This window comes from Halictus rubicundus, chromosome 2 (assembly GCF_050948215.1).
Source record: "Halictus rubicundus isolate RS-2024b chromosome 2, iyHalRubi1_principal, whole genome shotgun sequence".
NCBI lineage: Eukaryota > Metazoa > Arthropoda > Insecta > Hymenoptera > Halictidae > Halictus > Halictus rubicundus.
The window spans coordinates 29,103,217-29,130,497 of record NC_135150.1 but is presented as its reverse complement, the minus strand read 5'-3'; the positions used below and the strand labels follow the sequence as shown (position 1 = coordinate 29,130,497).

The 27,281-nt window shown below is 45.7% G+C and overlaps 2 protein-coding genes across 15 annotated transcripts; one reads left to right on the top strand and one right to left on the bottom strand.

The window, feature by feature from the left end:
* Window positions 1–23: 23 nt before the first annotated feature.
* On the bottom strand, window positions 24–26,935 carry LOC143352167 (peroxisomal leader peptide-processing protease-like). 4 transcript variants are annotated; one of them, XM_076784493.1, is made up of 8 exons: window positions 26,874–26,924; window positions 15,747–15,945; window positions 2,894–3,683; window positions 2,404–2,606; window positions 2,016–2,128; window positions 1,660–1,855; window positions 286–570; window positions 24–157 (listed from the first exon to the last, which is right to left on the bottom strand). In XM_076784493.1, exons 3-8 carry the CDS (start codon window positions 3,640–3,642, stop codon window positions 66–68), a joined length of 1,638 nt encoding a protein of 545 aa, XP_076640608.1. In that variant the 5' UTR covers window positions 3,643–3,683; window positions 15,747–15,945; window positions 26,874–26,924; the 3' UTR covers window positions 24–65. The 4 variants fall into 4 exon arrangements, with proteins under 4 accessions (XP_076640608.1, XP_076640607.1, XP_076640610.1 ...); XM_076784492.1 differs by lacking the exon at window positions 15,747–15,945 and having other exon boundaries at window positions 26,874–26,935; XM_076784495.1 differs by lacking the exon at window positions 15,747–15,945 and having other exon boundaries at window positions 286–549; window positions 26,874–26,935.
* On the top strand, window positions 4,410–24,816 carry Itp (ion transport peptide). Of its 11 annotated transcripts, none has more exons than XM_076784501.1 (4): window positions 4,410–4,784; window positions 20,829–21,466; window positions 22,015–22,135; window positions 23,405–24,816. In XM_076784501.1, exons 1-3 carry the CDS (start codon window positions 4,509–4,511, stop codon window positions 22,133–22,135), a joined length of 1,035 nt encoding a protein of 344 aa, XP_076640616.1. In that variant the 5' UTR covers window positions 4,410–4,508; the 3' UTR covers window positions 23,405–24,816. The 11 variants fall into 11 exon arrangements, with proteins under 11 accessions (XP_076640616.1, XP_076640619.1, XP_076640621.1 ...); XM_076784504.1 differs by lacking the exon at window positions 4,410–4,784 and adding an exon at window positions 6,902–8,599; XM_076784506.1 differs by lacking the exon at window positions 4,410–4,784 and adding an exon at window positions 10,543–11,750.
* Window positions 26,936–27,281: the final 346 nt, after the last annotated feature.

Below are 27,281 nucleotides of genomic sequence, written 5' to 3'. Positions count from 1 at the left end.
GACCGTTCAATTAGAGGTAATAGTTTTGTTTTTGAACGTACAGACGTTTCTTTTACGACGATGTATCACATATTTGAGCGAAGAAGCGGAGATCGAAGGTTCCATGTTTCTTCGGTAATTTGGTCGTGTTGCGTTAGATCTTCCAATGTTTTTGGATCTGAAAGAGAAATAATTATTGGCGAGAAAAATTGAGTTTGCGTCAGCTTGAGTTTGTACGATGCGAACGACCAACTCGAGACGGTTTAACGTATATGAATAGGATGGACAGCGACGATGAGATTGTACCAGCGGTTCGTAAGTAATTGTCCAAAGTTTCTTTGATAATACTGGTTGGTATGGCCATGCATAGACGAGGATAGGCAGTCGCATCGTTCGTGGAAACGGTATTACAAACAATCATTCCTAGCATCTCGAGACTGGACGGTCGAACAATAGGTCCTCCGCTGACTCCGCTTTGGGCACAGCAATTCGTTTGCAGCATGCACTCTGATGATTTCGATATAATTCCGTTGCTGATAGTGGCTCTACCCGCTGAACAAAATGGAAATCCTATCGAAAGTATTGGCTCCCCTGTGATAAAGAATTTCGTCCGATTTCTATAGGTTGTAGATGAATATTATAGTAAAATGTGCGAATGCATGTGCGTATTGGTGTTCGTGCAAACGTAAACGCGACACACGTGCATACGTAAAGTACGTGCGTGTATATACGCAATACAACGTACGAGCATGATGCTATGTATAATAGTAGGGGTAAGCGAAGAAGGAGAGAGGAGGAGGAGAAGCGTGGAAAAGTGTAATTCGTTGGGGTAGTTTAGATCGTAAATGTAGATATTTAGAAGATCGGCTCTATGGTTTTCGACGTTCTATTCGCGGTAACCATGTGTTTGCTTGTTCGAAGCGTGCAATAGAATTCCGTTGATTCGGTTAGCATTCTCCTTTCTAATTTATAGTCGTGGACAATAGGGGCTGATTAGGGCCTCGATTGAAAATAGTCCGAAAGACGAGCGAAGAAGCGCTAGCAGGGAAGGATCTAAAAGATGGGAGGGAGAAGGGAGAAAGGAGGAAGGATGGCTGTAGGGGACGATGGAGATCGTGTCATCCGTTCGCGACATTCAATGCTGACGAAACGTCGATTCCACCCCCGGCGATCAATTGGCCCAATTTAGACATAGTTATTTTTCCTACTGTCGTCGAAAGAAGGTCAGTGCTGTCCCTTGCAACGCTTGGCGCCACGGAGTCGCCTCGCACGCGTTCATCTCCCTATACTCTTAATTCTTATTGTCGTTGCCGTTAACCAACCGGAATAACCTCCAGCAGTGTAGGTGCGTTACAAAAGAGGATCAGGAGGTCCTGTATTTCTATAGAATCGAACAGATAACCGTTAATTCCTGCGATTACCACGATAGGCCGCGTGACTCGCTTTTTCTCCATTGCGTCACGAAAATGTGGGTTTTGTCTTGTCCGGGTCGATCGTCTTAACCTGATACATCGTAAAGAATAAACGAAAGAAATGAGAGGAATCATTGCAACGAAAATAACATAGTTGCCGCGTGTCCCTCTTCTCTTCTTTCCCTGATCTTTTTGCCTTCGCTCTCTCTCTCTCTCTCTCTCTCTCTCTCTCTCTCTCTCTCTCTCTCTCTCTCTCTCTCTCTCTCACCGTTCACGGCAGGTCTGTTCGCCAGTTTGATCGCTTTCATCGAAGTCTCCGTGCACTTGATATCTATCTTGAGCACAGCGATATCATAGGGTTTATTGGCCGGTGTTTTGTAGATCAACTTTGCTCGAGCTGACCATTCGGATTTCTCGGTTCGCGATGCGATGTACGACACGAGTTCGATCTTCCTTTCCGGTGCCTGAAAACGCAAGAAAAAGTAACAAAGAAAGAAACAATTGTAAACGTTGACGAATACGAAACCAAAGAAAAGATTTGTTTTTCTGAGAACGAGCGGTACATGTATGTTACAGGCGAAAATGTAGTAAGAAAAACAAGTGGATAAAGGAACGAATGCATACTGTTGCGACAACATGCGCGCACGTGACAAATGTTCCCGTTCGAGCTTCGAGTAAAATGCCAGTACCCCAATTCGGTCCGCACCTTACGATCGCGACGCTTCGTTCGAGGATACCTAACGGACAGAAGGAAAACAATCGATTATTTGAAGAAACAAAATATTGGCAACCGTTCCGTGCGTGTCGTACCGTACCCGTAACTGTAACCGTAACCGTAACCGTAACCGTAACCATAGTCGTAGTCGTAGTCGTAGTCGTAACCGTAACCGTAACCGTAACCGTAATGGTAATCGTAACCATATCGTTACGTGTCACCCGATCATCGTACATGATCGACACGAGTGAAAAATAAGAAAGACGGGAAACGTGGAAAAGTACGAAATTTACGTACCGATTTTGTCGTTACGGTTCCTTCGTCGAGTGAAAGGAAGAAGAAGAGGAGAGGTCGAGCAGAGAGATTCGTTTCGTCCGACCCGAGTTTGAAGGACTTGGTTCAGCGACGGTAGCAAATTTATCGCGAACGTGTAGTCTATCCGTTCTCCGTGACACCAACACGACGATGCGATCACCATGCCGCAGACAGTTTTACGAGCACTTGATTGAAATACGGTTGAATATCGTCGGAAAAACGAAGAAAAAGATTACGTATACAATCGTATACAGTGGTATCGCGTTATTCGTGGTGCAGGTGGTACATACTATGTACATGCTATATCATATTGTATTAGGTTGTATTATATAATGTATAATACATCGAAACAGAGTAGAATCGTAGCAGAGAAGACGAGTACGAGTATGTAGCAAGTACCGCATAACACGATTGTAGTATGCGAGAGGGAACGGTAAATAATATAAGAGACAGAGGACTCGAACGTGCTTACCGATTATCGGCGAAATATACAGGAGCTCCTTGGCATCCTGGGAAAACAGCCGCGTCTATCACCATCAGGCACTCTTTCATTCCTAACAGATTACCGACGATTCCACGAGACATTGTATCCGAAAAAAATGGATTACCGAAAGGCGTTGATAATATTTCAACTGTGGATCCTTTCGCTGGTCGTCCGGTTGCAGATTGCTTGGCTAGCTCGAGTAAAATATCACGGACTTTTCCTCCGTTGTCCAGTGATTCCAGTCGAATTCCTCCTTTCTGTCCGCGTCCCGTTAACTCGGATTCGAATTGTCGATTAGCTGGATTTTCGATCGATTTCACTGTGTCGCATGCGATTAGCAAGAAGACCGGTAAGAAAATGCGATCGAATCTTTGGTTATTTTGAAAATTCCAATTTGCAAAGAAGCTCTCGATGGTGTCGCTTAAAAGCGGACATTTCCAAATAGCTAGCGGTTTTCCCGACTCTATCGACGAGCCAGGATTACGGTGTATCAGAAATGTTAGGTCGTCGAAAAGTTTTCCGTGCACGCGCGGCTCGAGCAGCATTACCTTTCCAGGAATCGATGCGTCCACGAAGTCGAGAAGTTTACGGGATCGTTGCGCTTTGTCCGACAATATAGAACCGTGAGCAAGTACCCAATGGTTTGCAATCGAAATACCGGAATAGCCCTGCGAGAAAACTGTCGCGTCCGTCATCGTACCCGGATACGATATGAAGACGCTGCCTGGCGCATTCATCGCGAGCGCAAGTCCCGATCCGTTAGATTTCCTCAGATTTCCTCAGATTTCCCCAGATTTCCTGAGATTACCTGCAAACCAATCAACAGAATCAAACGAACAACCAACGGTGTGTGTGTGCACCAGATTCAGAATATTTCTGAGCGATAAAGAACAAATTATGCAACTTGTAGAAACTGTGCAAATTGTACCGGTAGCGGTAGCTCTTTTAGTTGTTGCACCATCGATCTCATCTATCACTCGTCGATCGTCCAACTTGCGCGTAGTTGTGCATCTGTATACCGCGGTCTTGTTCCGTCTCACAACCCCCTTCCCTTCCCTCCCTCTAATTTCAATAAAATCAGACGACACGTGTATTCGAGGCAATTTTTCTGTATTACACGCGTATCTTAAAATTATCGTTCATCAACCATATTTTCTTTTTTATTTGACGCCCACATTTCTATCGCTCCCCTTGGCCGTCGGTTCTCAATGCGTTGATCGCGATATTATACCTCGCACGATCGCCTATACGTATTGCGACGAAACGAATGAAAGGATCGAAAATTGGAAAATTGGAAAGAGGAGAGCGAATCGAAGTCGAATCAAAATCAAGGTGGAAAAGAAAGGGTAAACAGGAATAAAAGATGAGGATGAAGAAAAAAGAGGTGGGAATCAAGATTGAAAAAGTAGAAGAGTAGGAAATGAAACGAGAGAGAGAGGAGAGAGAGAGAGAGAGAGAGAGAGAGAGAGAGAGAGAGAAAGGTACAAGTGATAGGGAAAGGGGAGAAAAAGTTGACTATGAACGGTACGTCAGTCAGTCGTTATTCGGAAAGAAGAAGATTGCCGGCTCTATTTCTGTGTGTTCGCAATTAGGTGGGAAGCTGATGGCACCGTGCGAGAAAGGTAAAGGCGACTCCAAGCAGGAAGAGAGAGAAAGAGAGATGGGGGGGGGGGGGGGCAAGGGGGCAGCGATAACACGGCGATTCTCTGGGCAACTCGAAGGGGTAGCGCAGAAAGGGGTTCTCCCTGAAAGAGAAGGACGCGCGCACGGAACACCCGCCGAGAGGTGTATATTAGACGCGGAACGCCGCGACGCCCGGATCAGAAGGATTCTGTTCGTGGTATCGTTGCTGCCATTCAAGGAAGAGAATCATATCAAGGTATGCTTTCCGAAATACCGATAGGCTTCCAGGATCTCTCGTAGATTCTCTGATCTCTCGATTACCTGAAAAGTTTGTTCGTTTCGAAAAGATTTTCACCGTAAAATCGCCGTCGCCCATCATTGTCTTTGAGGTCCGGATTCGTCCTCGGTGTTCAGTGTCGAGTGTCGAGTGTGTCGAGTGTCGAGTGTCGTGCGTCCGAGGGTCGAGTGTCGCGTGTCGCGTGTCGCGTGCGTGACTAGAGAATCAAGCGCGGGGATAACTGCGAATCAACTGGAGCGGGGAAACGCGTAGATTCATTCCGATTTGCTCGTTCCGATTTGCTTTTGCCAAAACCTTTCTCCCAGCGAACCTTTTCATTTTGCTCTGGATTAGTATCGAACCGTTGAAATGTTCCTCTTGGGACTTGCTCTTTCGCATTCGCATCCATATTCATCCGTGCGAACCACTCACTCTCTCGCAAGAGAGGGAGGGACAAGGAGAGACGGAGAGAGGGAGATGGCTGTGTGTCGGTCTACCAGCGCAGCAGCGTGTCTACGTGCACGTGGCATGTTCAAATCTTCAAATCGATCGCGAACATCGAAACGTCTCGCACGCATCTTACAAATTCGTTTGTTGAATCAACGAAATGTTCGGTGGTTTGTTGAGTTGCATGATTTTTATCGAATGCGAATGCAAGAAAACGCATCGTATGCCGTATGCGACCCAAAGAGAGAATATTTTCGGCGGAATTGTGTCGAATCTCGAGATTTTCTTCTTGGTTCCACCGCTTTCGTCCAAGTTTTTCTTCGACTAAAGTTAATTCGACCGCTTACCGTACGAATGCTTATGACCGCGTTCTGAGTAAATCGAAAGTAACCGCGTCGACGAATAAACAAGTTGCCGACTACGGTCGTTGAGTAAAAGCGAATCAACAAGTTTGCATGCGCGTACTCGCGCGTACGTAGCCTATAAAAGAAACATCTGTCGAGAAAACGTACAACGATTCGATTCCTCCGAATGTTGCTTCCAATTGCACGATCGTGCAAAAATATCACCGCGGGAGTATCGATCGACCGCTCTCTCGTGTCTTCCGTTTTCCGCAAAGCAGAAGAGCATGGAGCATATTTTCGATCTTGACCCAATGACGAAGATCGCGCCGTTAACAATGATAATCACGAGGGCGGCTCGTAACTCTATCGAGTGTCGGTTGGGTCCGCGTTCGTACATATGTTCGAAGGAGAAAAGGGAAACTATCGGGAAAACGAAAAAATAGATACGACGGATACGAGATAAAGGCATGGCGACGCGATACTAGGCAGTCGATTGCGTCTCTTCCAGCCGGAAGAAGTGTTTCTGTTTCTGTTGCTGTCGGTGTTGCTACGGCTTCTTGCGAAACCACGAACGAGATTGGTACCGTTGAAGATTCCAAAATTTGAATTTAATGCGTCGTTGCCGATGTTTTGTGCAAGATAATCGCGGATCAAGAAAACAATCCACTTACCGATCCAATGATCCACCGACCCATCGATTCACTGACCAACCGACCGACCGACCGACCGACCGACCGACCGACCGACCGACCGACCGACCGACCGACCGAACACCGATCCAGAAAGCTATTCTGGGAATTTACTACGGAACTCGAAGGCGAACTACTTTCCGCTTTCAGAGAAGTTGTCGAGTTATTTATAGCATACTACTGTGATACGTTCGTCGGAAAAGGACATTTTCTCTTTTCTCTTATTAAATCTCCTTCGCGTAGTGCCTTGCTTCCTCTTCCTTCTTCGCCTTCTCCTTCTCCTCCTCTTCCGTCTCTTTAGTATTGTCGGCGGTCGGTCAGAAATAGTTGATTCAAAATTGATCTTTTGTCCTTTGGAAGTCGTGACTTATCTCTGTCGAATCGTATTCGACCGTATTGAATCCCATCGGATCATTGGTCAAACGAATAAATACATAAATAGAAGCTAAGACGTGCTTTCGGTTGTTACTCAACGTGCATATGATTTAATGCACGAGAAAACACGCGTGTGCGGAGGTGCGTATCGTTGCATCGGTGCATCGGTACATCGATGCATTGGTACATCGGTGCATCGGTAGATCGGTACATCGGTACATCGGTACATCGGTACATCGGAAAGGGTGATGAGAGAGGGTGGGAGAGATGTAGGAATCGGGTAGAGGGGAGGGTGTAGCAATGAACGGTTGCGCGCAAGAGGAACCTAGGCTGATCGTAGTCGTTTCGAGTGGCCGCTTGACTCGTACAGGAGGGTCTTTTAACCGTCCATTCGCGTTAAGTGGCAGTCGTACCTACGGAGGGGCTCGACCGTAACAGAAAAGGATGGCGAACCGTGTGCGTGCTTTACAGCCCTACACTGACCAGTTCGAGTCAGTATTCGTCGCGATTGTCTACTCTGTTGTCGATGCTTTGCTACGTCTGTCCAAACAAATTGAAACGAGTGTTGCCGTGTGTTTCCGCTACAATCCACTAATACTTTCTTCTTGCTCCAGTACTTCATTCTTATCGTAATCGACTGCGGTTCCGTATCTTTCTTTCTATCCTACCTTTGCCTCTCTCTCTCTCTCTCTCTCTCTCTCTCTCTCTCTCTCTCTCTCTTCTCTTCTCTTCTCCTTCCTTCCTTTTTTCCGTCCTTCAGTTAGACCATTTTCTTTGATTCGTTCTACGAAAACGACGGACAATATCGTAAACCATGTTCGATGCCAGGGGCGGGTACTAGTGTTTGGCCAGCCAACGTCATAAAGAGAGCGAAACCGTTGCGAAGACACGAACGCGTGTGCAAAACTCTATTCGCTTGTCAAGTACCTATACGATGTACATACCTATAAGATTCGTAAGAAAGTTTGGCAAACATACAAACAGATGACGACGACGACGACGACTCCTCCTAGAAAAATTAGGATGCAAAGGGGTTGAAGAATACCTAAGCGTACGAAAGAGTTGAGTGGGATGTCGATGCTGACCGTAGAAGACAAGTTTGAAATGAAATTCTAAAACGAACGTTGTTCGAAGAAACTCGCGCGTGAGGAAACCAAGAGAGGCAAGGGACCGGAAGGGAACAGAAAAGAAGAGAGAAGAGCACAGAGGGCAGTGAAATCCTTACAGAGAGAAATTTTTGTGCGGCTTGGCATTCGAGAAATTCGAGGATTCTGCTGGTAGGAGGATACCCGAGCAACCTACACGTTCAGCTTGAGCGCGTGAGAAAATTAGTTGGAGCGTATGCAGTGACTGGCACGGATACAGACATTAAACCTATCAGCTCTGCTCGCTGTTGACAGTCAGGGATCGTATCAAAGTTTGCTGTTATGCAATCGAAATGCTGGCAAAATTCGGTAAAGGAATGTACAGTTGCAAAGGTTGCAAAGCGATAAAAGTTAGAAGATAGAAGATAGTTTAAACGAGGAAAAGAATAAAGTATCGACGAAAGAGTAATTGCTATGCGCGAACAGACGGAACTCGACGGAACTAGACACTGGAAGCTGGCAACGGGATGATCGAGTTGCGTGTGCTAGCACGATATTGTAGAAACAAAGCTGTCGGTGTGCGAAGCGTCGCGTCCCATCATACATAAATCGTATCGCGAAACTAAAGTGCGGTTCTTACTATTGAGCACATGCTACTACTGTATCTCGATGAACTTTACGAGGATGACGTTATCTTGAGATTCGGAACACCATCGAAATTGGTAGGATCGACTTGGTTCCGACACGGTGTTCGCCGAGGGAGATGAAGCTGCCGTCGGCGTATACGATCCACCATGGGGGACAACGACCGTCGTCGCGTTACGAGAAGTCGTGTCAACTTTGCGATTCGCTACGTGAGTTTCGAGAGTGAATGCACGCGGGAATCTAACCCAACCAACAAACCGACCGACTTTTTCTTCTTCTTTTTCTTCTTCCCGTGGAAAAGCGCCAGAAACGTCCCAATGCAAGCCCTAGAATATTATAATAGGTTTCAATCGACCTAATGCAATCCGATCCGATTCGTTCCGATTCGATCCGATCAGATCCGATCCGGTCCGGTCTGGTCCGGCCCGATCCTATCCGATCCGATCCGATCCGATCCGATCCGATGGGTCGACGTTACCGATCGCTCTTCTTCATTTTGCCAATAACGAATGTCTTTCGAAATGTTTATCGGTTGGTTTCTTCGCCTTCAATGTAGAATAGAAAAGACAAAGGCATCGGGATCGGAGAAACATGAAGATCGAGCGCCTATTAAACGATTGATTCATTTGATCGATTTGAAGAAATTCGATTGCGATTTCTCATGTTTGAAACAGTTCCATCGGAGGTTGGTAGTTTTAACATGTTCGGCTTGTACCACGAATAACTCGGACGCAAATCTTTCCGTTCTTCTTCGTATCGACGATACACGCTCGAATCTAATTGCTTTCGACCACTCTGCTTCGCGTAGCGAATCATTTGGTAGATAAAAAGAAAAACGAAGAGGAGAAAAAGAACCCCATTCGTTGGAAAAACGTCGATGCCTCTTGCGTCGACGAGCAAACGTTTCTGTGTCTTTTCATACGTTTTATTCTTTTCTTTTCCACTGAATCTGTTGGACGTACAAAATGAATTGTAATTCGATCGCTCTGTATTTTCTCGGTTTTCTTTCACCATAAAACACGTTTTCTTCGCAACACGCACCAAGAAAAGAAAAAAGAAAAGAAAAGAAAAGGAAAAGAAGAGAAAAGAAAAGAAAAGAAAAGAAAAGAAAGGTAACGAAAGAAACCGAATGGTAAGGAAAGTTAGTTTTGAACCAAGTTCGAGCGAGAGGTTCAATGTCGCAATCGACGCAGCTGCGTCGCTGGTTTATGCAATTGTGATGCGAGTTTACGCGTACTGCCGCGGGACACTTGTTACAATTAGAACGGCTTGGTGTTCCGTCAACTGCTTTCGGCGTTCAGCTTACCAGTATCTGGGAAAAGCTGACAAATCCATAATTCGAGGGTAACTGGTTACGACATTTGTATTTTCTTTCTTTTTCTTTTTTTTTTCTTTGAACACTGCGATGGTCGACGATTATCGGTGTGAATCGCACAAGAGGAAGGGTATCAAAATAAGGATAGGAATAGGAGTATAGGAGTTGCTGTTGGAGTAGGAGTAGGAGTAGGAGTACGAGTACGAGTACGATTACGAACAAGGACAAAGATAGGCGGAGGAATATTCGAACGATAGTAAATCGGATTAGAATAAAGAGGTGGCGGTGTTAAATATCCGAGACGGATGTCGAAGGAACGAAAGTGCAGCGAACGTGGAGGTGGGAATGGCGGAGGTGGCGGAAAACGCTCTGGGGGAGTTTACAAGAACGCGGGATTCTGATTGGCCAGCGACTCGGCCATATTACGAGCGAATACCGTCTATGCGATATAGTTGACGCGAATCCGAACGCTCGCGAGTGCCGCATCTATTTGCAACTATACTGGGAAGCGCGAGTAGAAACGCGTTCTCGGAAAAAGGTGGGGAAGGGTGAATAGAGCGGCTGCGAAAGAGAGAGCGGCCGAGCTATGTAAGAAGAGATTATGAAAGTTTGATGGAAGATAAGATGTTTGTCTCGGATCTCGGTGTAGATGCACCGCATATCCACTTGGCTGACGCGTACTCGTGCTTGCCGCGTACGCGAAAACCGATGGAGAACCAACAGTTTCCGAAACAGCGAGTCCGAACGAAAGAAACGATCGAGACGAGAAGACGAGAAGACGAGAAGACGAGAAACGCGTAGACGCGTAGACGCGTCGAACGGAAGACACAGGACAAAAGAGGGCAAAGAAAGAAATGTTTGGCCACCGTTTAAAGACCGACCGGATCGGTTGTTTGAATTGTAGGAGAAGCGTTGCCCTTCGATATGTCTTGTCTCGTATAGGTGAATCCCGAGGGCGCAGGGACTGGGAAAGATATAGGGACGCGAGACGACGCGACGCAACGGTCTCGACGATCTCCCGACGGTGTTGGAACTGTAAGGCGTAAGGGGGTGGGTGGTCGAGGAGGCGGGCGGGCATTCTGCCGCGCGCGCGCGGCTTTCTCGAGATCGCGATACCACAGTTCCGCGGTGGTACTTGTCTCGCGTGTTTCCTTCCGCGACGTTTCAGCTACTCCTGCGAAACAGGGGACAGATACGAAACCGTGCGAGTGTTCGAACAGAACGCGAGGCATTCGAAAAATGATTGCCGCTTGAAGCGACTAGTCTGTTCGATCGACTATAAAACAATATCAACGACATACCGTTTTCCGTGACAAATTGTGAATACTTGATCGTGACATCATCGGCCGTCGAACGTTCTTACAAGCTTCGGTGTAAAGAGTCGATCGACGTAACACGCAACACGTAAGATTCCGTCGAGTTGCAAACAAATCTTTCGTTGACTCGATATTTATTAGCCGGTTGGAGGGAAAATCAAAGAAGCGGCACGGAGGAAGCACCGTCGAGGGGAGACGAACGAACGAACGAACGAACGAACGAACGAGCGAACGAACGAACGTACGAGAGTGATCGCGAGAGAGGGAGCGAAAGGGGTAGAAGAGAAGGAAGGAAGGAAGGCAGGCAGGCAGGCAGGCAGGCAGGCAGGCAGGGTGGGAGGGAAAAGGAAGGCAGGGAGGGCAACCGCGCGCGGTAGGGTGCCAGCAGCCAGGAACCAAGGGAGAGCACCGATAGAAAGGAAAGGAGAAAAGGAGGAAGAAATTCAGAGAAACGAGCGTAAAACTGCTGCTGCCGAGGAAGTTTCCGTGAAAAGAACGTTCGAGCGATCGTGGACCGAGGAAAGACATGTGAATCGCGCCGCGTACTTATTTCGAGCATAAGCAGAAGGTGAGAGAGCAGATCAAAGTAACGAGAAAAGAGAAACAGAAAGAAAAAATCAAAGCCGTCGAATACGGTTCGTTCGAGGCGGCATACAGAAACCGTGAAAACCGTGAAAACCGTGAAAACCGTGAAAACCGTGAAAAGACGGGACAAGAGGAGCATTAAATGTAAGTTTATTGTTATTCCATCGTTTCAGTATTTCTAACGTTTTCTGTAAACGGTATTCGATAGAACGATTGTACGCGACTCTCGACAGTCCGAATATCCTTTCGTCCTGTTCGATTCCACATTTTCGTAATCGTTTCGCGCGACCCGTTTTCACGAGACCTTGCTCGAAGAGAGCGAACGACTCGGGTAGATTTAAAAACGATTCAACATTTTCTGGAGGTTCTGCAATTCTGGACGAATATAATTTTTGGAATTCTCGGCGAATTTCGCGTCTCTAAAAGGTTGTCTCGTGCGCGCAGACGCATCGGTTCCATCGATTAAATTCGGTTGCATCGGAGGTTACGTCGGTTAAATCGGTAAACGTGTATGCCATCGTGACAAGGATATTGGTGACAAGTCGAGGCGAGATCGAACGTGGTAACGCTGAATTCGACCATCGGCTGTCCGCCGCGTCGCTCCGCGCCGTCCAGAAGGTTGATGAGAGCAAGCGAGAAACGGAAGAAGCGAGAAAGGAGAGATCGAGAAAGGGACGGTTGTACGAGAAATAAACCAGAAAGAGAAAGGAAGAAAGAGAATAAAAGGATACAGGAGATCTCTATCTTTAGAGTTCATTCAGAGAATCTTTTACTCAGGGCCGCGACGACCGAGGGCCAAACACGAGTTGACTCATACCCGAAACATCATCTTACAAAAAGGTGCACGAGAATCAAGATGGAAAGAGGGAATTTTTACGAGTTGTTCTCTCGAAGATCGACGTATCGACTATCGAAGCGTTCTTTTCGTTTATATGTGGTCGATCGAACACACAGCGTTCCCGCTGGATGTTTCTCCGCCAACATTTATTTTCTATCCAATGGACGACAAGCGAAAGTCAAATTGACAATGGAAATAATCGTATTATTTATTAGATGTTACTCAAAAGTATCGAGAACGCAGATCGTGAAAAAAAAAATAAAAAAATACGAATATTATTGTCCATGGTTTCGGTGGTTAGAATGGAGTTAGAATGGGGATCGAATGGAGATAGAACGGGAGTAGAATCGAATAGGGATCGATAGAGAAAATGAAAGAAAGCGAAGAAGCATTCGTAATTGGTAAAGACAAGAAACGGCAACGGAAGAAGATGCGACGAATGAGTAGGAGGAACTAGCAGCTGCCACCTGTAGCTCGCAACGACACGCCTCTTGAGAAACTCGCTCAGCGAGCGTGCGCGCGCGTGCGTACTTTGGAACGTGCACGCTTACCTGCTGCACACCCGTTTTCCTTATCTCGCAATTAGTTGTCGAGTTTCAGCCCCCACCGCCCGCGCTCCATTCGGAAGCTTTTACGTTCTCCTCTCTCTCTCTCTCTCTCTCTCTCTCTCTCTCTCTCTCTCTCTCTCTCTCTCTCTCTCTCTCTCTCTCTCTCTCTCTCTCTCTTTCTCTTTCGTTATATCTCTGTCTCGACCTTTCGCAAAGATTTCTCGAAAAATTAACGCACGCCTCGCCAAAGATCCTCAACGAGTTCTCATTTTCGAAAACCGAATGCAAGTCTATTTTTGGCGCTATTCAACGACTCGCAAAGTTCTTCGCGTCGCGTTTACCATTGTGAATATTTTCGGCACGGCCTGCGTTACCAGCAAAGTCGGAACTACGATTAATCGTGTCAGATCGCTGGGTCTTCTTTTTCGACATAGCGTAACGTACTCGACCTTGGTCGAACCAAGGATCGAGACATCTATTTAACGGATAACCGGCGATACTTTTCAGAGGATCGTCATGTTAGTTTTGCTCAGTCATTTTTATTCGTTCGTTCGTTTCTTTCGTTTGTTTATTACCGTTTCCCTTAATTTTTGTTTACGTAGATACAGTATTGAGACTAGATGGTTTTGCGGCCGATGACATAGCGTTTAAAGTTCTGCCAAAAAATATCGTTTCAAACGGAAAACACAGAGAAAGGGAAAAGAAGGATAGATGGGTAGATTCGCGAGTCGATGGAAAATAAAGTAAAGTAAAGTAAAGTAAAGTAAAGTAAAGTAAAGTAAAGTAAAGTAAAGTAAAGGTGCAGCGCAGAACGCTGTGAAGCGAAACGGGAGAATCGAAAGATGGAGAAAGGCAACTGCAGCGGCAGCTTGTCGTAATGCGAACCATAGGACGCCAAGCTGTCTGCCGGAACGCTGGTTTGCCCCACCAACAGTGCTCGTCGCTAATGTCCAATCGCGACGATGTTGGCAGTAGTAACTACTTCTGATACTCTTATTTCTGCTCCTGCGTTTGTTTCTGCTGTTGCCGTTGCTGTTGCTGTTGCTTTTTTCTCTTCTTATTTTCTGTTCCTGTTTTTGTTGCTCTCGTTATCAGCACGATATCCGTAATCGCATTTACGACATCGTTGTTCCACATGGATCTTTGAGTTTCCGACATGCCACCGTGATTCGTGTAGCCGTTACAATGGCTATTCGGATGAGCGCGATTACCGTGCGACGTCAAGGATGAAACGGATAGCAGCAAGCATCGTGCGCGCGCGATGGCGCATTCGAGATTATTGCTAGAGAGTAAGATCGGAACGATGCCCAGAACTGCGATAGAAGTGGGTATCACAGAGCAGGCTTTGTCCTACATATGCGAGATAGCGTGTACGGTGTTGCACTTCTCTCTCGAGTCTGGCAGTCTGACCAGCCGGATCGCGTAAATAAATCGTGTGATTCTCCCCTCGCAGCTTCCTCTTAACCTCCAAGTTGGAGAACCATTCCAAGCATACCGAGAAGAGAAGAGAAGAGAAGAGAGACACGCCACCACCATGGCAAGGTCTGCAGAAACAGCAGTCTCTGTGTCGACGCTCGCGCGTATTCTTATACGTTGTTGTCGGCGATTCCGATCCGTCGAGTCTGCCATCTTTTCGCTCGATCCGAATATCCTCGTATCACCGTATCGTCGTATCCGACGTGGTCGCCGATTACGTTCACGTCCACCACACTTGCTTCGACGAGCGATACTCGCTGGATCGACCAGGATTCGAGGTACCTCCTTCGAGCCTCTCGGCCGCGTGCCGTTGCTCGTGCTCCACCGCCAACCGATAGGAAAAAGGAAAACTGATCGAACCAAACGAATGTACGAGGTTCTTCGAGTTCCAAACAGAACTTTTTCCGAATAGACCTTTCTTCTTTCAATATTCTAATCCTAACGATCGGTCGGTAACCGATACTTGTCGCGTATGTAGCGTACAACCGCTACATGTATTTGCACCGTAATCGATCGGAAAAAAGAGAGAGAGTTGCGTGGAAAACGATGCTATTCAAAAGAGGGAGGCCGGGAGAACAAGAGAGAGAGAGAGAGAGAGAGAGAGAGAGAGAGAGAGAGAGAGAGAGAGAGAGAAAGAACGAACGAACGAACGAACGAACGAAGAAAGGAGGACGAAAGGAAAGGCGTGTTCGCGCGTATAAAGCTCAATCGAAACGACACACCTGTTGAACATTCCTTTGCAAATACCCGTGCGTCGACTACGTGCATTACATACGAAGTTTCATGTCGACGTGTCTTGCGCCTCGTTCAGCTTGCCTTGTATACAAACTCGTTGGGAGAAACCTTGTTCGTTTCAGAAACTTCGTCGAAATCAGTTAAATCAATTGTTTTTTAATGTTTACTTTGAATCGCGAAACTTTTCTACTCGACAAATTCCGGGTAATGGTATGACGTACGGAAATAACGGACAATGGTTATAATAAAAGCACCGGTGTAGTCGCAGACATCGTAACAGCATCACGGAAGGAATCGGTGCGTCAAAAGAAAAATATAATCGTATCGTATCGTATCTTGTATAGTGTCGTGTCGTGTCGTGTCGTGTCGTGTCGTGTCGTGTCGTGTCGTGTCGTGCCGTGCCGTGCCGTGTCGTATCGATTTGTCATCGTCATCACCACTGTCATCGCGGTTCCCACGACCAGGTGTATCTTTCGATTTGCTTCTTGGTTCGTGAAATTCTATTGTTGTAAACAGCTGAGGGTCGGTCGTCGTTAAACTTACCGTCGACCAACCACGTTGGTTGTTCCGTGTTCGTAACCGCAACGCCAATTACGTTACGTTAACCGATACGTACACCTTACCTGTATTCGGTTGAATCGTATCGGTGGTATGCACGACTCGTCCCTCTCGACGATTCGAGTCCTCCGATCGTTTACGAGCTAAAAATCGAATGGTCCAAATTCGCTGGTAACCGTTCTGCCTACCAAACGAGGAAAAATAGAGTTGAATTTAGTGACATCGGTCGAGCGTACGAGAAGCCCTAAAGCGTTTGTTGGAATCGATTAATGTTAAATTGTCGTTCGCCTGCGGCATAGGTTAATAGGACTGTTCTTATGTAATTAACGCGAACGATTGACGTCATTGGATCTTCTATTTATGTAGTTTCTGGTCGAGCACCGACGAATCGCGTTGAACGCATTTCAGTTTTTTCATGTCGCTGGTTTATTCGCCGAATCGACTTGTTTCCACGAAGGCGAATGACGCCAGAAACGTACAAGTACATGTATGTATAATGTGAGTACAAGTACCTTCTCATCCTTATCCTTGTGTTCAGTGTTCGTGTTCGTGTTCGTGTTCGTGTTCGTGTTCATATTCGTATTCGTGCTGGTTCTCGTTTCGCGTTTGAATTCGCTAATACGGATCGGTGTACAGTGTACTGTGTCGAATCGTAGTCGTATCTGGATCGAAAACGTGACGGTCGAATTTTGGAGAACGAACAGAAATTCGAGCGTGGTAAGATCGTTCGCTTCTATGATACGAGAAAGATCCCAGTTGGATCGAAAACATCTGAAAGTGCCGCTTTTTTCTTGGTGTGAAAGAGAAGGAAGATAGCGGGTGGGAGGATGGATGGATGGACAGATGGACGAACGGCGATGGGGGAGGGAGGAGGAGGAGGAGGAGGAGGAGGAGAGTATAGAGAAAAGAAGGTGGAGGAGACTGTTGTGGTGATGGTAGCATTGAAGGAGAAGGAGAAGAGGATGAGGATGAGAATGAGAATGAGAATAAGAATGAGCATGAGAATGAGAATGAGAATGAGAATGAGAATGAGAAGGAGAAGAGCTCGAGTTCGCGTTTGGAATCGCATACAGACCGCCGCTTCTGTCGACTCAGCCGGTCCCTTCTCGTCGAGGTTACACACAGCATCTGTACACGTCAGAGCACACCTGGGTGGTGATCTCGTGTATTAAATTATCATCGTGTTGATCTTACAAGCGAGCGGGAGATCGTTAGTTTTGCTCCAAGATCCCGCGATCGAGGACGCCGGACGCCTCGATCCTCCGCCGTCCGTTCAACCCGCCTATCTCTCCTTCTCCTCGAGTTGTTCGGCGTCTCCGCGTCCTGCTCCTCTCCCCGCTCCCTCCTTCTCCTTCTCCTTCTCTTTCTCTCTTCTCTCTCTCTCTCGCACTCGCACTGGCACACTCGTGCTCGCTCTTGGTCTTGCTCTCGCTCTCGTTCTCGCCCTTGTTCTCGCTCTCCGTCCCGTCCCGTCCCGGCCCGTCCCATCCCATCCCATCTCGTCGCCAACCCTCGCTCTCTCATTTTCTATCGTCTCTTTTCCACCTGTTCTTATCCCACCACTTTGATCTTCGATCATGACCAGATAACCAGCACTTTCGCGGCACTTTCAAAGTACCTCTAGCTTCGTACCAGTGAGCCCACCAGAAAGTTCTCGAACCTTGTTCGACTATGGATACCCTTTCATCGTTTAACCGTTCGCTTTCCAATGACGTTCTTTCTTACCGTATTTTATTCGATGCACACTCCCGACACAATCGACAACTACGATTTCTCTTTAAACTACTTTAAAAGATTTTCTGATTCGTTTTTATTATCCTTTTTTTTTTCCTTTTCTTCGATTACATTAGCGTTGTCGTTGGCGTACTCGCGCGCTATTATTCGTCCGAAACAACTTTCCCGCTTTCACCGTGTCTGACCGTTGCATTGTAACGCTTCTTCATTTTTTTTTAATTCGCCGTTAATTTTTCTTCCTTTCGTTATTCCCCTCTCATTTTCATCGGTATATCGAAACGACCGCTCTTCCTTTCGTTTTCTCTCGTTTTCTTTCGTTTTCTTCAGCACCTCGTGACATCGATTTATAAACGATGGCGACGAGTAAACGAACGATAAGAAAGAAAATCGTATCGAACAAGATTGATCGGTCGCTTCACGAAACAACCCGTGTACGTTAGTGCATACGATGTGTTTGCGGTTGCAAGAATATCGTAATTATAGCTTTCCATCGGAAAGCGGAAGAACCAAGAAGGTTGAAAAGTTTGCGGAGAGTCGCGTGTGTAGTGGCGCGCGCGCGCGCGTACAGTCGAACACGGATAAACGCGAGGAAACGTAGAGAGCAGAGACGCAAAGTGCACGCGGTCCTAGCGTTGTAGCGATGCCTCTTGCAAGCCCGTCGAGCAACTCCTCCTCGCGATTGAGTCATCCGGCACGGGAAGAGGACCACCTGGTGAGGAGAGCCAACGATGTATCTAACGATATAGATCGTTTCACCCTCGTGGCTCCTTCCTCCTTATCCCCCGACGCGGCGCGGCGCGGCACGGTGCGGAGCGGTGCGGAGCGGTGCGGCGCGGCGCGGCGCGGCGACCGGCCTCGATTCGGTTCAACGTGACTCGACTCCTCCCTACACTTGTTTTCTGTCTCTTCTTCCTCCTCCTCGTCCCTCCTCCATCATCGCCTCCTGCCCCTGCTCCTCCAACTTCTCCTCCGTTTCATTCCACTTTTCTTTCTACGCTTACTTATTTCTGCTTCGTTTCCATCAAGTTCGCATTCGATGACTTTTTTTCGACGAGCATTCCATTTCGATTCATTACCATTCTCTGGATATTGTATTCATGTGCAAGTTACAACTCGAATAACCGTCTCGACACTGTTCGAATTCATCGACGAACCGCTTATATCCACCGAAGAGAGTTGCGAGAACGTGTCTGAATTATAGCTGCTCTCGTTAAAAATAACATGGAGATGAACGAAGCAAAATTAATCCGTAAGGGAATTTGTTTCGATCGTGCGATATTCGAGAACCCGACGATCGCGTTAAGGGGAAACAGGAGGTATCGACTTCTATGTGCTTCGTATAGAATGTAGATAGATTTGGCGGCGCGTTGGATGCATCGGGAGACACAACCGTGAAACGGTGCCGAAGAGCGTATGGTTTTTTGCTGAAGAGGATTTGCAGATTGCACACCTGTGCGAAGCTTGGTCGAGGAAAGACCTCACCTGTTGAGCAACCGGTCTCCATTGACTTTTTCTTCGTTTAAGAACACTCGGTTCGCTCTTTATTCTCGACTCTCGACTCTCGACTCGCCACTCGCCACTATTTTGCTCTTTACTCTTTGCGCTTCATTTTCTCCACCACCCCGCCTATATTTCCATAACCGAATGATATTTTTTAAAAATTCAAAACGTTTGTCCGTTTTTTTTTTCTCACCAGAAGACGAGTAAAAACAACGAAAGTATGGAAAACCTCGTGTACGGTTTTGGATTTGAAGTCGTGTACATGGATAGGACAATAGATGAAAGACGAGAGACGAAACGCGAAAGATGTTGATTAACGATGAGCGTAATCATGTCTGGAAATCCGTAGACAATCTTTAACGATCAACACCGTCGAACGACTTTAGAGGAAAATTATCGGGCTGCGGGCAATTACCAGGTGAGGGTCCGATATAGAGTGGAGCGGTACGAGAGTTCCGAGAATCGGCCGTGGCTAAAAATAAGATCCCACCCGGGAGCGGTGATTATGTTCCGAAAAAAGAGAACTGGGCGAAACGCTCTCCTCGGCGTGTGCAGGTGCCGCCGATCAGACGAAGAAAAAACGAAGAATGGAAAGTCCTGGTGTTTCGAGAATCTCGCGTTGCCCCGCATCGACGCGCATAACAAGACCCCTTGGTCCAGCGGTGTTATGCTGTCGCTTGTAGTACGATGCAATGCAGCACAGTTAAATACTGTGCAGCGCTGCGCTGTGTTGCGTTGCGTTGCGTTGCGTTGCGTTGCGTTGCGTTGTGCTGTCCTGTGCTGTGCAGAACTGTGTAGCGCTATTGTAAACCTATGTCGCGTCGTGTCGTGTCGTGCCGTGCCGTGCCGTGCCTTGCCGTGCCTTGCCGTGCCGCGACGTGCCCTGTCGTGCTGTGCCACGCTGTACCGCACCGTGCTATGCTGTCTCGGTGTTGTGCTGTTTTGTACAGTGTCGTGCCACGCCGTGTTATGTTATGCTATACCACGTTATTCTGTGGCCTGTGGCGTGTTGCGCTCTACTGTACCGCGTCCTGCCGTGCCGCACCGCTCCGCGATTCAGCTCAGCTTAATGAAGCTGTCGGTTCAGGACGTTTACAGGTGGGGCCTACTTGCGTGTGGTCCATTCACAGCGACTGCCGCGGAACTGGTTAGGAGTGCTTTACATCTTTACTTTTACCTTTCGCATTGCTTCGGATACGCAAGATCCTCCTGCGTTTTCAGTTCGAACGGTATCGACGGTAACAACGTCGCCGTCGAAACGTCATCGGCGAACTTTGATTTTTTTCGGATATTTTAAACGTGATCGTCGTCGTCGTCGTCGTCGTCGCCGCAGTCGTCGTCGTCGTTGTTGTTGTTATTATCACTTTTGGCATTCTTCCTTGTAGATATAACGACGTGACACTGCGAAGCGATTGTTACTGGAACTGTAGTCAGAGGAGTGGCTTATTCTCTCATTTACCAAATGGAGCAGAAATATTATGCGTAATAGTACTTGAACGCAAATGCACGAGTACTAATCCCGTGAAATGCTGCGTGCGCGCTCTCAGATTTTGTTTTGAATTCGATCTCTGGATCGAATCCTAATTCATCTTCTAGCTTCGACGCGTTGTTTCCATCATTGGCAAACACTGCATTGGAAACGTTGGCTCGGAATCGGGTGTCGAATGATCACCACCGATGTCCACCCGATTCTTCGCAATTTCCCAAGAAATTCTCTTAAGCGTCCCGATTCCCTCAAATTGTTCGTTAACTATCGACGATCGCGTAACATACGTATATATGTAGATTGTATTGTTTTTGGTATGTATAGTGGTTTTCTTTGTATTTTTGTAGACTATGCATCGACAACAGAGGCTTCGATCGCCATCGTCGTCTCCTTCGTTGCAATCTTTGCCGCGTGTCTCACCGGCTCGGTCATCTGCCACGAACGTGCTACTATCGCCAGCGTCGACGTCGACGTCGACGTTGACATCCGCGTCGACGCCGACGTTAACGCCAACGCCAAGATCAATCGCATCCGCTACCAACCCGACGTCGTCTATCGCTCTACCGACATCGTCGACGTGGTCAACGTCAAAACTGTCACCGTTTGTCTGGAATGTGCAGCAAACATCCTGTTCGAGCCTAGCTTTGCTATCGAACGAATCGTCGATCTTGACGTCGTCGTCGGCGTTATCCTCGCCGCCGCCGCCGCCGCCGCCGCCTTCGTCGTCGTCGTCCACGATACCGCTACCGGTGCCTTGCCCGAGACTCGTTTCTGTTCTGGCTTGGTCGATGACGTTACTCCTCGTTACGTCGTGCATCGGTTTAACGGACGCTGGAATCTTGAACGGGCATCCTTTGGGTAAACGATCCTTCATCGACATTCAATGCAAGGGTATATACGACAAGAGCATTTTCGCCCGGTTGGATCGTATTTGCGAGGATTGTTACAACTTGTTTCGTGAACCGCAGCTACATCAGTTATGCAGGTAATCGTCCGTTGCCGTTGTTTGCTATATTTACTTTTTCCCCGTGCATGTACACGTACACGTACATGTACATGTACATATACTTATACATATACATATACATATACATATACGTATACATGTGTATGTAGATATCTATTACACGAATATATCCCTGTGCACTTTCGGGAATTGCAATTCGATACATTCGACCTCGATCCATTCGAGGTGGCAAAATGTCCAGACAGTGAACGTACGATCGAACAGCGTCGCGTACCACCGCAACTACTTCCGAGTTGCTACATATGTAATCGTATTTCTCGAATGTTTAATTCGAATTAGCGTCCAGTAGTCTAGCGAACGCGCATCCAGAGTCTAGCCGACACGCGTGTTCGTTCGGTACGTGTTAATTGCAAATCCAACGAAAATTGAAATTTCTTGCTCCAACAAATTTCAAACATTTCGTCGCTTTCTTCTTTTAGTTTCAACGAGCAGATCTATCGGGTCCATGGTATATTTGATCTTATCGATGTGGTGACTTATCGATCGTATTTTAACATATTTTTCAGGAAAAACTGCTTCACGTCAGATTACTTCAAAGGATGCTTAGACGTGCTATTGCTACAGGATGAAGTGGAGAAAATCCAAACGTGGATCAAGCAACTTCACGGAGCGGAACCCGGGGTTTAGGTAGCTTTTTATTTTATGTTTATGATTTCTTTCTGCGCGTGTTCCTGTTTCGTTGCTCCCCATTTATGTATTCGTTTACCGGTTCGTCACCTTTCTCGAATTAATCTCTTCCTTTAAACTGAAACTTTCTTTCTTTCTCCAAAGTCTGGCTGCCTTTGCGTACCTTCAGCTTTTCGTTATCCTGGTTCTCTTCTTTTCCAACCTATTCGTATACTTACTCTTTTGGTTGCTCGTCGTCGATAAACTCTGATCGCTGATACATTTCTCCATTTCCGCATGTCCAATCAACTTACTAACACATCGTACATATACTCGCGTTCTACCTATATTTCTCGACATCGCATAAACGATTCGTCTTGACGTCCTTCCAAGACTGTAGAAACACAGCCACCCAACGATCCTCGATGGCAAGTGAAATTCGCTCGTGCTGTGCACGCGTTTAGGTAATTGTTCGTTCAGTTCGGGAAAATAGCTAATGAAAATAATGTGTAAAAGAATCGGTGCAAGAGTCGTTATAGTTTCGATTCCGTGACGCGTATCTCATGATCTTGTCTACATCACGGTAGAACTTTTTAATAGTTATTTTTCGGATGATATTTTTATCGTGTTTTTATCGACGATCAAAACACGTTGGTGAATTTTGAGCTACCATTTTTCAGAGAACCAAAGGATGCAGGACATCACCGGCGCGTATCAAAGCGTTGTTGTAACATGTTTTTGCAGCGATCGAATATTTTTACAGGATTTTATCGGAGACCAAGGCAATTTTTGCATTTTTACTCGATACCTGTATATACGCTTATACGTATACATCGTGTATATCGAATACCGACTAACAATCAATGTACATACGTATGTATGTTTGTACATATATCCGCACATCTATTTTTCGGTTACCATAACCGTACTTTTGCCGTAGTTTTTCGATGATAACGTCACTCGGTAATGTCGGTAGCGGTCGATCCCGATTCTTTTGAACGACCTATCCTACTCGGATTCGTTTGTTCCGTTTGTTCGGCTCACTTTTCGTATCGCTACACCTGATTGTTAGAGTTAGATATTATTACCAATGTTTACATGAGTGTATTATGCGAAATATTACAGAGAAGCGTAGCCAAACGGACGAAACGAACGGATCCTAACTGGTTTATCGGTAAGATCGACTCGATCGAACGACTCGAGCTACCGATACATCGACGCAACTGAAAATAGAAATGCACGGTTTTAATTCGATGCTCGGCGTATCGCGCGCCTTCTTTATTTTTCTAGGCAAAATTGCTTCGGCACACAATACTTTACAAGCTGTATTCAAGCGTTGCTGCTCGAAGACGAGAAGGAAAAGTTCGAGGAGATGGCCGACTACCTGGGACGCAAGAAATAAAGAGGAAACGATCACGAAACGGGCGACTCATCGCGAGCAATTCGTTCTCGATTCCGGCGTTCGCGATGAACGATTCTCGTCTGATCGACCAAAAACACAAGGAGAACCGCGAAACCGACAACACGCAACAATCGATCAAGAGATTCCGATTCTCCGATGCTCTACGACACACTGCACTGTACGCTACAAACCCCGATATTCGTTTACATCGCATTCTTCCTGATTTTCGAAAGATGGAAAACACTGCTGATCTTGTCGAGAATACGTAGCACGTGACACACAACAACCATACCTCCTCCTTTATTTTCCGAACAAATCAAAGTCAAAGTTGAACGCGGCGGCGCGACAAGGACGGAGCCGACGACGCACCCATAAAACTGTACTACAGTGCCCGATACGTATGCATGTACTACTAATCGAACGGTGCGGGGCTAAAATTTTACACGCGAAAACAAGTTGGTTCCCGTTCGAAATATGGTCAAAGTGAAACACCGAATTTCGAAAACCGCCGCGAACTTGGAAGATCCGAAAAAATCTTAGCCTCTGGTAGGCCATCGCAACGATTGCAACGCGTCGTCGCCACCGCTTTCGTCGTGTTCGCTCTTACAAAAAGATACGAAAGGATAAAGTTACGGAATTTTCCGAAATCTTACGGAAAATGTTACGCAAAAGTAGATCCAGTCCAGTCCTGTCCAGTCCAGCCCAGCCCAGCCCCAGACAAACGAAGCGGTATCAGCGAGTCGTGCACGTGTGCGCGCGCGCGAGCGATTAATCCATACGAATCTAGTCGACAGAATATTTGCGCTCACGTATCGCGCCATATTTTTATCCAGTTAATAATTATTAATTATTTATGTTGAGCATTGTCATTATAGCGACGATTATTATTTTTTATTTTCTTATATATTATAGTAATATTATTTTTTAGCAGAAATCAACTATATCGAGTACGCGGTTACTTATACGGTGTATGCTTTCGATAAGTGGATAGATAGATAGATAGATAGACGAATAGATACAGTTTTTACCGATTTGTCGAAATTTCGTTGGAAAATCTCGCTCGGTCGTACCATAGAAAAATAATACGTAGACGAACAACGAACGAAACACAAACCTAAACACAAACCAGGAAAGCCCCGATCACAGAAGTAATACCTGCGCAATAGTTCAGTTGTAAAGTTGTTCCAGTGGCAAACGGTTTTTATTTCTGGACATCTGAAAGCCGCGTAACGTTCGCCACATCGACCACTACTCTCGTCGACAAACATGTTGCTAATAACAACAGGATCATCAACAAAAATGTCGCGATTCCTACTACTGCCAATGTTACCGATCTTATTGCAGCTATTGCTACTGTGTACCATTTCCGCCGTCTTTCTAACAATATTTTTCTCACCATTGCCAGGAATCTAATTACAACAAGGATCGTTACCATTGTTGTTTCATTCGTCGATATCGCCAACATTTCTACTACTATCATTGCTATCGCCACTATTACCATTACCATTATCATTATCATTACCGTTGTCGTTATCATCATCATCATCATCATCACCGTCTTCGCCATCGACATTACTACTACTACTACTACTGCTACTGCTACTACTACTATTACTACCACTATTATTATTATTATTATTATTACATCTATCGTTAACTTATTATTGGTATTGTCTCGTTAGTTTATAGCATACTTATTGTTGTTATGATTGGTATGGCAGTGCTGCGAATACTCCTAGGCCACCGTCGGAAGTTTGCGAAAGAAGAAAACGCGAATGAAAAGCTTTAGGATACTGTCGAGTGGCGGACGGAGTTATCTATATGTAGTAGACGCATAGTATTTATTTATTTGTTCGCGTTCTCGAATTCGGAGGAAGACGATCGTAAAGCGGTCAGAAAACTTATGTGTACGTCAAAGTTCTTCCACATGCTTATCGAATAGGAAACTATGAGAAACCGACCGGGATGCCACGTTTCCGCGTATAATTACGCTCCAATAGATGATCTCTGATTTTTACTCTCGCATAGGACTTGTTAGCGACTACGAGCTAATGAAATTCCTTCGACATTATCGAATATTATTTAATATTGCGACGCATTCCCATTCGAGGGAACAACGAACCATTCCAAGATCAGTATTGAAGCTATTCCGACTTCGCTATCGTTCCGAAATCTTTGCCGAAACATAGAATTTATTTCGTTTCTCTTGCGCCGCAATCACATTTTCAATCTGTTGGCGTGAGCCCACTGAAAATCGTTCATAATTAATCGCGCGCACGCACAGTAAGCAAACGAAAAAAGTCAGTCAGTCTTCTTCATTTATGTATTGTCTCGATATGTACAATCTCATAATTGTCTCGCTATCCACGTGTCTTCGTATCGGCTATCCTATGGTTTACGATGTAACAACGGTCCGGCACAATCGTTGCTTCTGTTTAACACGCGCAGGTAGAAACGAAACAAGAAACGGCTAAGAATGCGTATTCTATTCTATTCAACTCGATTCGATTCTTGTAAAATGTTATATATATAATGTATATTACATTATACCGCATGTAATATATTATATATATATCATATATATTTATATATACATATACATATGATATATATGATAGATATATTATATATTTTATACATACATACGAAAAAAAAAAATATATATATATATAAATATAAATAATATAAATAAAAGTATATATGTTACAATTAGCAAACGCGTGGTTGTCACATGTATAGTAAGACGCGCACGCATAAATGTACATATGCGTGCACACCCTGCGACGACGCATGCACCTCATAAACATAATGCATAAGGTCGCGTCGATGCGCGTATAGAAATGTATACACTCGCTTCGTACGTATACGTTTAAGCGATGTGTACTCCCTGTGTGCGAGTGTGTGTATGTGTGCATACGCAAACAATTACTGACACATCTACTCCAGTCTATTCTTGTTGCGCGTGAATAAACAGATGATTCAAGAATCACCGATTTAATGATTTCGCTTCGATAAATTTGATTTCGAAACAACTTTCTTCGAGCCGTTCATCTTATTCAGTAATCACGATATGCATCGTGTACGATCGTTTTTCGATCTCGATACGATCAACTTTCATTTTTGCAATTTCAAACATGGTACGGTGAAACTTTATTATAGATGGCGCTGACCTCCTCGTGAGAATGCTTAAAAAATATGTCCATGGCAAACGAACGGTCAATTGTAGCGAAAAGTATTATCCTTGGTGTGCACAGCAAATAACATTAAATGTTCGAATTTAATGTGAACACCGAAATCCAGTGGTCGCGTCTAAATAAGGTTTTCGGGTTCGTTACATATTATTGTAGAATCGCTTACCTGTTAAACGTAAAAAGTAACCAAGTCTCGACTGCGCGTATGTAAGTATGTATATATATATATATATATATATATATATATATATATATATATATATGTATATATTTGCGTGCGCTACGTCACTCTTGCACGCAATCTCCCGATATTTTCACCGCACTAGACTTCACCGTGTTATGTATTTCTTTCGCACAACGGAACATAGAAACTCTAAGAAACCAACGTCGTAAGATCTATACACGTATCTATTTATGTATACGTATCGATCGATCGATTAATCAATCAGTCTTGGGAGCAATCGAGATAACGCGTATCGATGAAAATCGTACGACCAAACGTATTCACGTTTCTCAAAGGAAAAAAGCGAAAATTACCATTTTCAGAGAGTTTCACGATACGAGGACGGCGAGG